We start from the raw sequence: 12,738 nt of genomic DNA, 5'->3' as shown, positions 1-12,738 counted from the left end.
TATACCAGGATTTTCCTCTCTCTAACTGGCAGTAGTTGTGTAGATACAGGCAAGGGCTTTCAGGTCAGAAAAATTAAAGCAAGTAACTTTAGAGTTTTAACTTAATCCAAATAATATGTATTGAGTACCTACAATGTGCAAAGTATCGTGTCATGAAGCTTAAGAATTGATGAGCAGAGAGTTCATCCTGAAGTATTCCCACATTCTATGTTGTTGTACACCTAAACAATAATCCACAGGTATTGCATTTTAACTGTGAAGTTTTCTCTTCTACCTTTCTTATGCTTCTTTCTGTAGTGAACCTCAAATTTTTGCCAACTATCTTGTGGTAACCATGGCAAAGTAAAACATGAGCTTGCAGCTGGCTGGTTAGCTCAGCTGGTTAGAGCTGGTGTTACAACATCAAGATCAATGGCACAGATCCCTCCCAAAACCAAAAAAAAACCCATAAAGTAGGAGGGTGAAAAATTCTGAACAATTGTAAAAAATAGTTGACAATCTGTTTTGAAATATTTGATAATTGTCTCACATCCACTTCTATTTCACCAGTAGAACAGGGTTAACTGTGAGCTTGTAAATCTGAGAAAGAAACCTTAGCCCCAGATCATTTAGACTGAATAACTGTGACCGTATTTTGTCGAGGGCATTTTCACTATTATTGTTAAGGGACGCCCCAACCCCTACTGACCTTAACATATGCATTCTGCTTCTGTACAAGTCGCTTGCTAAAATAAATGGGGGAATAAACAGAGTAGCACGGCCAATGCCATTTTAGGCGGCTCTGCCATTTTAGCCTGAAAAGTCCCTATGGGGAATCCAGGGGGGGGAGGGGCTACAGGGCTCCCCACAAAATTAGCTTATGTATTGCTGGCTTGCTTGCATTGGCTAGATTGTGTCAGGTGCGAAAAATTCCCGCCTAGCTAAAAATAAAAGCTGCGAGAGGTTTCAACTCGGGGCTGCGCACTTCGATTGGCCTACAGTAGGGTAGCCCTGGCTGCCAGAAATAAACTCTTTTCCCTTTCCTATCACCTGGTTCTCGTGGGCAAATTTCTTTTACCCGTCGGACGTTGGCCATAACATTATCATCTGCTCCTTCTTAGTGGAAGATATTTATTTAACAAATACTTTATTAGCATTTATATGCCAGATATATAAATATGCTCAAAGTTAGACTATTGGCCCAAATCCGAGGAGGCAAAATCCTGAGAGGCCTTTCAGGATTTAATGCCTCCTGCCCTCAAAATACAGATGTGTAAAAAAGTTCAAGTGAAAGTTGTCTCTCTCCTGCAGGGGCACCCAACTCCCCTTATTCCGGACTTATTCATTAATGATCTGAAATATAAACCTGAGGTATTTAGTTTTTTAGGGATTTCAGGAACGGCAAGTCACTGATGTTGCCTCTTATCCTGGAGCCAGCAATTCAGATAATCAGAAAAACGTCTGCCTTACCTTTGAAATATCTAAACACGCTTATAGAAGACAAGTCTTCAACAAACATTTGCAAACACATGAGATTTGGGGCAGGTGAATTCCTTTTAGTATTTTAAAAAGGTGCAACACTTTTCTAAAGATCCTCCCTTGCTTCTTGAGTCTTTTCTCATGTTGCCTCTCTCCTCCCAAATTTCCATGTGATATAGTTAAAATTCTGTCTACTTTTCAAGGCCATCTTACATTTTTTCTTCTGACATCTCCAGAGTACTTCCTAACGTTAGTTTGGCTTCGTTTTCTGCTTCACTTTAATTTCAGAAGTATTGTAACTATCACACGCACACACATACAGCTTCATGACCTCAAAGAATACCATAAAACTCACCTTCCTTTCTATTTCTCACTAATACACCAGGAAGAATGCTCTTAACCATTAATAGCGAGGGGAGAAGGACACTGATGATCGTACTGGCTTCAACCCTAATACAATTCATCGTGTAAACTAATTTTAGAATGAGGCGAACCTAACTTTCACACTGGAAAATCACGAGAGGAAAAACCCGCTCAGAGATCTACAGGCACAATGAACCCCGCCTCCACGCAGTTTGGAGCAGTTGTCTCAGGAATCCTTCCCTCTTTAGAATGTGGGAGAGGTCTGGTGGGGCGGCAGCTGCAAAGCAAGGGATCTTTCCCACTCTTCGACGCGGTCTCCTCCCTGCCCTTCCGAATGGTGGCAGCTGCCGGGACATCCCAGTGGAAATCTCTTTCCAAGCCTCCGCCGGGTGCAGCGGGCGAGCAGCAGCTGAAAGCAGTCAGGGGTGAGGACTTTGCACTCCCCTTAGAGGGACAGCAGCCTAGCTGGTTCCAGCGTCGCCTCCTCTCTGGATCGTAGAGATCCCTCAGGTGTCTTTCCCCAAGTCCAAGGAGACGCCTTGGCAACGTGGGGCGGGTTCCCTCCGCACCTAGGGATCCTCCGGTACCTTAACAACAGTAGGAGCATCAGAACCACCGCCTCAGCCCTTGCCAAAACACCTTCCCGGGTCGAGAGGTGGGAGAGAAGGAAGAGTTGGCCCCTGGGAAGAAAGGTTTCTCCTCGCCCGTCCTGGGACATAGCCGCCGCTACTTGAGCAGCGCGCCATCACGCGCGGTCCTGCCGGGAAGCCCGTGCGCAGCGCCCCCACCCGCTCCGGGTCCGCCAAGCCCGCCGCGCGTCCCCACCCTGCCGCCCGGCTGCCTCCGCCTTCGCGCCCCTCCGCCCCGCGCTCGCGCACGCGCACGCCGCGCCGGCAGCCCTCGGCGCTGTCATGGCGGCCGGGAGTAGCTTTAGTGGGCACTGGGACAGCCGGGCGAGCTGTGGCAGTAGCATCCTCACCACCCGCGGCAGCCTCAGCCGCGGCTTCTGTAGCGCCAGCAGCGGCTCTTTTTGCAAAGGCTGAATGCAGGGGCGGGGCGGGCCAGGAAGCCATGGAGTTCTGTGCAGCCGCGGACTCCCAGGGAGCGGACTAGGGAAACTTGGAGGCTGCGACCAGGTGCATTGACCCCTCTCTCCTTCCTGCTCTTCTCGCAGTTGCAGCTGGGCCTCCCCGGCTGCCTCCCCTCCCTGCCACGACACACACCTTCCCTGCTCTCCCCGTCGAACCTCAGGTGCCTGAGAGAGGTGCTCCACTCCTCCCCCTGGGCCGAGCGTTGAGAATATCACCGCCCCTTTCCCCCGCCTTTTCCTGCCCTGGATCTCCGCCGCCACCTCTGTCTCGCTGCTCCCTGGCAGGGGTTGAAGACGAGCCCGGAGTATCTGGGTGAGGAGGAACTTTCTCCCTCTGTGTTAGCTTGGGTCCCCCCTTGCCTCCGACCCCTTCCTTCCCCGCGACAGTTTCTCTTTCTGTGCACCTGTGAGGAGAGGTTGCCCTGCGCCTAGAACCTGCGAGAGTGTGGGGGAGGAGTGAACCTGCTCAGGGGCTTCTCGGACTCGCTTTTGCCCAGAACCCGGCTCTTTGAGTTCGGGAGAAGCGGGTGGCTGGTAGTGGGGTGCCTTTAGTAACTTATTTGGCGGACAATAACTACTCCCCCCCGCCCAAAAAAAAAAAAAAAAAAAAATCCTAAAGCAAAACCTAGCCTACTTAACATATATCTAATCTTCCAATAGGGTTTGGCGTTGTTGTCAGCCTCGGGGAGAGAGATTGGACAAATATTCTCCAAGAGGAGGAGGGCGACGCCAAGGACTTTCCACATCAACTGCTTTTGGGGTTTCTTCACAAGTTAGGAGAGAGACCCTTTTCGTTTTGCGTTGCCTGTGTTGTGCTTATTACGAGTGCAGCGACTGCTGTCCCGGGGTGACTCCGAGTTGTCCTTTCTCGTGAACTAGCAATGGCTAGCGAAGACAATCGTGTCCCTTCCCCGCCACCAACAGGTGATGACGGGGGAGGTGGAGGAAAAGAAGAAACCCCTACTGAAGGGAGTGCATTGTCTCTGAAACCAGGGCTCCCCATCAGGAGCATCAGAATGAAATTTGCTGTGTTGACGGGGTTGGTTGAAGTTGGAGAAGTATCCAATAGGGATATTGTAGAAACTGTCTTTAACCTGGTAAGTAGATAAATATTTTATAAGCATATACTCTTATTGGGTTGGGGAACAAGACGTTAAAGCTGGAGCCATGTGCTGTGCTCAGACTAATCGTGGCTTTTTCCACGGATAGAGACACAAAATTCTACTGACCTAAATGAAACAATTTATTGTATTTTTCAGTTTAAAGAGAATTTTGCAAACTTAGATGCTCCAGGTGTGAAAGTGAGCAGGAAATAATTGTTGCTATGGAAATATTGGGAGTGTGGGGCGGGGGCGGAGAGGAGGAGGTTCCAGTAGAAGAGTTACCTACAATTTTTTTTTCTTCGCATGTGTTTCTAAGTCTGCATTTTCTGTTTAACATTTTAAATAAGTTCTGACCTTTTTTTGGACTTGAGAAATAATGTAAGTCTTTGAGTCTGCCAAAGTTATGTTTTGCCAAAATAAATTTTAAACACAAAATTCTTGTTTCATAGTGCTAATAAAGATCGATCTGTTGCAAAGTATTTATTTTTAAATTTGACTAGTTTTATTTTTAGACATAACAAAAGTTAAATTTTTTTTACTAAATTTCGGATTCCATTTTAAGTAATGTTGTGAAAATTGAATGGCAATTTGAAAAAGGAATTGAGGCAGATACAGTATAATCTCTTATGTCTTTTGTAAATGTATTTCTAGCAGTAAAGCATACATGGTCGTTGGAGTTGCCGATTATACCACTATGAGCTACGAATGTTATTTTTAGAAAGCGGATATGAAATACTTTCCCTTTTCCCTATTCCATTCTAGGAAATACTTATCATTTTTTAAAAAGACTTTTTAGATTTTTTATTGCAACCTCGGTTGCCCATCAGCATAAATAATCAAAAGGGAATTTGGCTTTAAAATACTTCTCCCTCTTCCATCTACCCACCTGTGTAAAAAGATAACAGGACCAGTGCAACAGTTGTAATAGCTGCGTCCCCATTGCGTCCCAGTTTTCAAGATTAGGCTTGTTTTATTCCAGGGCAGTTAATTATTTCCCTCACTAGAAGTTTTAATAGTCTGGTCACCTGCAATACAATTTCTGGAATGAGAAAGTAGCGAGGTGAAAGTCACTTAACTTTTCGAGTATGGAAACTTTGAACAATAGGGTATTTCTCCACCAGTTTATTGTATTGGGAATTTATATATAAATACGTACACTCACAAACATACACTTTAAAAAAAACTGTGCGTTCGAATATGTACAAAAATAAGGGGCCGGCCCGTGGCTCACTCAGGAGAGTGCGGTGCTGATAACACCAAGGCTGCGAGTTCGGATCCTATATAGGGATGGCTGGTGCGCTCACCGGCTGAGCGTGGTGCGGACCACACCAAGCTAAGGGTTAAGACTCCTTTACTGGTCATCTTTTAAAAAACAAAAAAAAATGTATGTGTATATATATATATATATATATATATATATATATATATACACACACACACATATACATGCACACACACAAATAGTATAATGAACTCTGGTAACCATCATCCAGCTTCAACAGTTAGCAACATTTTTGGGATCTTTTGTGTGTGTGGGGTGGGGTGGGGTGGTGGCTTTCGCCAGTGAATATCAAGGAGATAAATGATAAATGGATCTATTCCTGTACCTCAAAATAGAAAGACTTGAAAACTTTCCTTTTTGATTTTTTTCTTTTTCTAAATTTCATGTACTTTGGGTGATAAACAGAAATCTGTGGTAGTGATATAATTCATAATTAGTTGTTTGTGTGTGAAGATACAACATTTTTTGGCAGAAGGTGGATTTGAACTCCTATGTTTTTTAGAATGTGCTGTGTGTGGGTAGATGACCAAACATGAGTCACTTGCACTTTATCATTAATGAAAATCCAAATTCTGTAGTAATAGTTTGCTTATATGCTTCCTAGAACTGTAGGCTTGGTAGAGATTTTAAGGTCATTGGTTAAGTCCTTCACAGCTGCATGATTGCAGGGCAGTAGATGTCTGGGTAGAAGGATAGGGAAAATTTCTTCAATTACACTTCCTTTTCACCATCATTCTCTTGTCATGTAGGGTAGGGAGGTTGCTGAGAGGATTAGATAAAAATTCCTCTTCTTCCACTGTCCCTTACAATACTTTTCATGCTCCTTCATGGATATCTGGGGTCTTGGCCACTCTTAGAGAATCTTGGGAACTGAAATGTTGGGAATCTGGTTAGTCCATCTCAATGTTGTTAGTACTGCTGCACCTAAATATTTCCTAATTGATAGTTGTCAGCCTTAATTTTAATTCTACTCAAAGAAGGAAGTTAATATTAGCTAATAATAAATGTGATTTTAAAAAAGTTACTGCCATCTACTATGTGCTAGGCAGTGGACCAGGTGCTTTACATATGTTATTTAATTCTTCTCTCAACAGCTCTTTTAATACATATGCATATATCTCATTTTATAGATGAGGAAACTGAGGTACTGAAAAGTTAGACTGCCTACAATTTGGTTACTGTTAGAATGGCAATCTTTTAAGCAGTTCATCTGTCCCATAAGTTGATGTAGAGTTGTTTGCCTTCCTAAACAGGTATTTATAGCTTAGGCTTTGCTTTCCCCAATGTAAGAACACAAAAATCATTGGTCCTACTAAATGTTAATGGTGAAAACTGCATCAGTAGATTTTATTTCATCTTATTTAACATTCAAATAGCTTTTAAAAAATTTATTGAAAAAGACTTTAGTAGAAAAAACATTTTTCAGATCACGCAGTTTTTTCATGTAGTATGTGGATGTATAAAATTGATTAAATTTTTTTACAGTCAGTATATAAGATTAAAACTTCTAAAATTGTGAAAAATAGAATACAAGCAGAAGAATATATAACGTGTTTAAATAATGAATTATTATAGCAATATGAGCTTTGTGAACCTTCCATCTAACTTAAAGAACCAGAATATTGCTAGTATCACTGAATCATCATGTGTGCTCCTCCTTTATCCTATCCTCTTTATTAACACATTTAAGCTATATTCATAATTAACATAACTTCTTCCTATTGTTCAGCCATGTTATTAAAATAGAAATGTATGTTCCACTGATTCTTTTTTATTGATTGTTAACTACTTTAATTTTTTTGGCAGCTGGCTGGTATGGGGATCTGAACCCATAACCTTAGTGTTACTAGCACTGTGCTCTAACCAAGTGAGCTAACCGGCCAGCCCTTAGCTACTTTAAACAATAAAGTTTGTATTGTTAAAATAAAGCAACCTTCACTCCCCGAGAGTTGTCCAAATATGTGGTAGAACGATGTAACTGCTCCAGAGGTCTTCATAAGGTACTGCCTCCTAACTTTCCTTACTCTATTATGAATTACTTTGAAATTTACTACCTCCTTGTAGTTTCTTTTGCAAATCTGTTTTACAGATAAATTTTGATTAATAGTACACCAGTGTATTCAGATGTTTCAAGCTTCTGATCCAGTCTTATATTTTTGTTGTTGCAATTTTAAACTGTTTTCTTTTGTCTTTATCTGCATGTTAAAGTAATTTTTTAAACTTTTGGACCCAGAATGATTAATGTATTGGCATATTTTAAGGAACTTATTGCTGAGTTTAAGGCTTCCATCAAGTATTTAAAGGTATTCAATGCTATTTAATTCAAGAATAGTGTTTCCCACTGGTTGATGACAAATACATGTTTTCATGAATTTTCTTTGTTAAAAAGTAACTATATGATTTTAATTAAAATGTTAAAGTTTAAAAGACAGACATAATTTTTCATTTCCCATTATGTAGCATTTGACATATGTCCTGCTAAATATTAATAGTGCAAAGTCTTAATACCTGTAGGAGCTGAGCAGATCACACAAAGGCTCCATTTGTATTGACTGTGTACAGAATGCACTTTGTAGGCTTAACTTGTTAGTTAAATCAATTGCCTACAATTTGGTGATTCTTAGAGTGGCAATCTTTTCAGGAATATGTCTATCTTGTAAATTGATGTAGAATTATTCTGCTATTCTGTTCCAGCTGATTGATGTCTTGCAGTAACATGGACCCAATGATGTCATACTTATTGACTTTTTTGGGAAAAATTGAAAATCTAGATTTAAAAAATTAACATTTTAAAATGTCAAATTAAAATATTTAGAAATACGATGTAGACCACATGAAATTGTAGGTGGTTACTTTTCAAGCTCTTATACGAACCTTTATTAGAAAGATAATCATTCAACATGTTTTTATTCTAATGTGTATATCTAGAATTATTTCTTCCTTAATACCTGCCTTCATAAATTTAAGGGTTAAGAGTAATCCATTCTAGAAATATGCTTATTAATGAACTTTCTGTCTCCCCATCCCTACCCCATATTAGTTTGGAATCCATCTTATAAGTAATAGAAAACTCAAGCTGGTTTGAGCACAGTAAAAAGCGTTTATAGGTTCATTTATCTGGAAGTCCAAAGGTAGGGCAAAGTTTGCAGTAACAATAATATTATTATTAAAAAAATTTTTTTTAGTTGTAACAGTTGATTGTACATATCTGTGGGGTACAGAGTTGAATATCAATACCTGTGTGCAATATGTGATGTACAAATCAGGATAATTAGTATATTCAACAATACATAATGTAGTTGTTCTTTGTGGCCATTTACCAATTCCTACCTTACTTCTACTCTTCCTTTCCCACCTCTGGTAACCTCAGGTCAGCTTTAATATATTGCTGTTCCCCTCATAGTTGTTGGATGGCTGCCATATATACTCTTGTTCACATCTCTTGGGAGGGAGATTCTCTCTGTCCTAACATTTTAAGCAGGAGTCCTGATTGGACTGCTGAACCAATGACTGACTGTTGAAATGTGCTGATTGGCTTACATGAACCAGGACCAACTGCTTCCTCTCAGGATGGGGTCGGTTTTCTCTGAAGTACGTGGCATGCATGGGAGGGGTGGATAACCAAAAAAACCTGGCTAAGAAGTTGAAAGGGTGAATGGATGCTTGATAGGTAGCCAATAATGTCCACTAATCACCTTTTTAAATGTATAAATAACATAGTAATGTTAAAGAACTTTCTGTAAAGAGAAAAAAGAAATGATTCCAGCAGCCTCTTGTGACCTTGAGCTGGACTTTTAATGTCTTTGTGCTTTGTGCAGCTGGGCAAACTACCTTATAGCAGGATTAAATGAGTAAACACTTGTAAAGCATTTAAAATAACACACAGCACATTAAGTAAATGTCATTATAACTATTTGTTGTTATTGTAATATCTGTTATTTTATTTTTCTTGGTGGCTGGCTAGTATGGGGATCAAACCCTGGATCTTGAACAAACTGTCTAGCCCCTCTGTAATTTTAGATAGTAACAATCATCATATTCCAACATTATCTTATGATTTTTTTTTATTAGCCTTATTGGTTCTGTAGTATAATATGTAATACTTATATTGGAATTTATTTAACAGGTATTGTCATCTTTTAGAGGTGACTTCTTTTTAAGGAACTTTATTGAGGCATACTTTACATACCATAAGATTCACTTATTTCAAGAATGCAATTAAATGCTTTTTAATAAATTTGTAGAGTTTTGCAATCATGATCACAATCTAATTTTAGAACATTTCCATCCTGTGTTCAAGACACTTTAGCTCTTACATTTAGGCCCATGACCCATTTTGAATTAATTTTTGTATGGTGTGAAAAAGGGTGAGATGAGGTTCTAAATTCATCTTTTTGTGTGTGGATATCTGATTGTCCCAGTGCTGTTTGTTGAAAGGCTGTTATTTCCTCATTGAATTACCTTGGCACTTTTGTAAAAAATCAATTGACCATAAATGTAGGGATTTATTTGGATTCTTAATTCTTTTCCATTGATCTACATGTGTACTCTTATCTCAGTACCGTACTGTCTTGATTATGGTAGCTTCGTAGTAAGTTTTGAAATAGGGACTGCATGTCCTCTTACGGTGTTCTTTTTCAAGATTATTTTGGCTGTTCCAGTACCTTTGCATTTCCATATGAATTTTAGGATCAGCTTGTCAATTTTTGTAAAAAAGCAAGCCAGGATTTTGACAGGGAGGCATTAAATCTATAGAGTACTTTGGGGAATAGTGAGTCTTCCAGTTCATGAACATGGAATGCCTCTCCATTTGTTTAGATTTTCCTTCATTTCTTTTAGCAATTTTTGAGTAAAACTATTTTTTTCTTTTTTCTTTTAAAATGTGTCTGTAGGCATATTCATGCATTGAAATTTCCAGAAGAGGAATAAATGATTAAAAGTGTGTGAATGTTTGCATAGATTATGAGTAGACATTGTTAGATTGTTTATTAATGTTAATGATAATTAAACTTGGGTGAATTGGTAAAAATTTTTTTTTTTCTCTGACTGGTAAGGGGATCGCAACCCTCGGCCTGGTGTTGCCTGCACCATGCTCAGCCAGTGAGCGCACCAGCCATCCATATATAGGATCCGAACCCATGGTCTCGGCGCTACCAGCGCCGCACTCTCCCAAGTGAGCCACGGGGCCGCCCCATGAATTGGTAAAATTAAAAAAATTTTTATAATTTTCTGGTAGTGGTAAGAATTTTTAGGTTGCTTCAGGTATATGGACTTAGTTCCACTTGAATTGGTTCATTTTAAACTGAGAAATCATTTGGGAACTGAAAAATCAGATTTTTTTTTTAATGTTTGCTAATCAATAGGGAAGGAAACCAAGTGAGCTTTTTGTTTCTCCTACTGACCTAGCTGAACTAATCCACTATATTTAATTTTTATAAAGTATCACACACACACTTTTCACACACATTCTTTTTTTTTTTTATGCCATGTGGTGAGAGATAACACACATATTTTTAATGGGTTTTGTGTGTTTGACATAAAAATCTTCATAATACATTTTGATTTATTATACTTACATAAATAAACAATAAGTTGTCTTATTTATCTTTGTACTTCAGAACTTTTTACAGTGCTTGGTATTTCAAAAGTGTTTGTTAAATTAAATGGAAATGGCTCCAAGGTCATGGGTTCAGAACCCCATACCAGCCAGCCAGCGCAAAAAAAAAAAAAAAAAAAAAGTTTTAATTTTTAATTAAATAAGTTACAATCATGAGGAAGCCTAGTTCCTATTATTCTTTTCTGCAAAAGGTATGTTGTTAAAACCTTAATGCATATGTCTTTTATCATTTTTTTGTATGAAGATATTTGTCAGGCAGCTTGCATTTTTCATTGTACAATTTTTTTTTTTTTTTTTTTTTTTTTAAAGATGACCGGTAAGGGGATCTTAACCCTTGACTTGGTGTTGTGAGCACCACGCTCAGCCAGTGAGCGAACCGGCCATCCATATATGGGATCCGAACCCGGGGCCTTGGTGTTCTCAGCACCACACTCTCCCGAGTGAGCCACGGGCCGGCCCTCATTGTACAATTTTGAATTACCTCAGTATCTGTTTTATTTTAGAGAGAGCAAATTGATTAATTTACTTTCACAATAGTCTCTTATATCCTGCTCTTAAATTAGTTTTTTCCTTTTGCTCTGGTATTTTTTCATTAGCTCTCATCTAATGGGGTGTTCACTCAGAAAACTATCTGTGTGTTGACTTCTAGTGACTCTGGCTTAAAAGCTTTGGGGAGAAAATTCAAAGTAGAAAACAGAAAACCTGTTGAGAGTGCACAAATTCTTTCTAGTTGACTAAACTAAGTTCATAAAACACTCCTGCTTTTATTTTTTATTTTTATTTATTTTTTTTAATTTTTATTTTTATTTTTTATTTTTTATTTTTTTATATTATTTTTCTTTTTTTAATTTTATTTTGTCGATATACATTGTGGCTGATTATTGCTCCCCATCACCAAAACCTCCCTCCCTTCTCCCTCCCCCCTCCCCCCCAACAATGTCCTTTCTGTTTGCTTGTCGTATCAACTTCAAATAATTGTGGTTGTTATATCTTCTTCCCCCCCCCCCCCGGTTTGTGTGTGTGTGTGTGTGTGTGTGTGTGTCTGTGTGTGTGTGTGTGTGAATTTATATATTAATTTTTAGCTCCCACCAATAAGTGAGAACATGTGGTATTTCTCTTTCTGTGCCTGACTTGTTTCACTTAATATAATTCTCTCAAGGTCCATCCATGTTGTTGCAAATGGCAGTATTTCATTCGTTTTTATAGCTGAGTAGTATTCCATTGTGTAGATGTACCACATTTTCCGTATCCACTCATCCGATGATGGGCATTTGGGCTGTTTCCAACTCTTGGCTATTGTAAAGAGGACTGCGATGAACATTGGGAAACAGGTATACCTTCGACTTGATGATTTCCATTCCTCTGGGTATATTCCCAACAGTGGGATAGCTGGGTCGTATGGTAGATCTATCTGCAATTGTTTGAGGAACCTCCATACCATTTTCCATAGAGGCTGCACCATTTTGCAGTCCCACCAACAATGTATGAGAGTTCCTTTTTCTCCGCAGCCTCGCCAGCATTTATCGTTCATAGTCTTTTGGATTTTAGCCATCCTAACTGGGGTTAGATGGTATGTCAATGTGGTTTTGATTTGCATTTCCCGGATGCTGAGTGATGTTGAGCATTTTTTCATATGTCTGTTGGCCATTTGTATATCTTCCTTAGAGAAATGCCTACTTAGCTCTTTTGCCCATTTTTTAATTGGGTTGCTTGTTTTCTTCTTGTAAAGTTGTTTGAGTTAAACACTCCTGCTTTTAGATTAAACATTTTGTTTGTTTGTGTGTTCTTTTTCAAAGATTCAATTGGATCTGTCTAGGTATAATTT

The 12,738-nt window shown here is 39.3% G+C and overlaps 1 protein-coding gene across 6 annotated transcripts in view; it reads left to right on the top strand.

Annotated features, from left to right (window-relative positions):
* Positions 1-2,772: 2,772 nt before the first annotated feature.
* The window catches only part of LRBA (LPS responsive beige-like anchor protein), a 754,439-nt gene continuing 744,473 nt past the window's right edge, over positions 2,773-12,738 (top strand). For 3 of the 6 annotated variants that reach the window (XM_063108840.1, XM_063108844.1, XM_063108838.1), the window contains exons 1-2: positions 2,773-3,224; positions 3,572-4,008. In XM_063108840.1, the coding sequence (XP_062964910.1) occupies positions 3,793-4,008 (216 nt within the window). In that variant the 5' untranslated portion in view covers positions 2,773-3,224; positions 3,572-3,792. The remainder of the gene's footprint in view (positions 3,225-3,571; positions 4,009-12,738) is intronic. The other 3 variants (XM_063108842.1, XM_063108841.1, XM_063108839.1) reach the window with 2 other exon arrangements.

Source organism: Cynocephalus volans, chromosome 9 (assembly GCF_027409185.1).
Source record: "Cynocephalus volans isolate mCynVol1 chromosome 9, mCynVol1.pri, whole genome shotgun sequence".
Classification (NCBI taxonomy): Eukaryota; Metazoa; Chordata; class Mammalia; order Dermoptera; family Cynocephalidae; genus Cynocephalus; species Cynocephalus volans.
The sequence above is the reverse complement of the archived record's forward strand: the minus strand, read 5'-3'. Positions and strand labels throughout refer to the sequence as shown.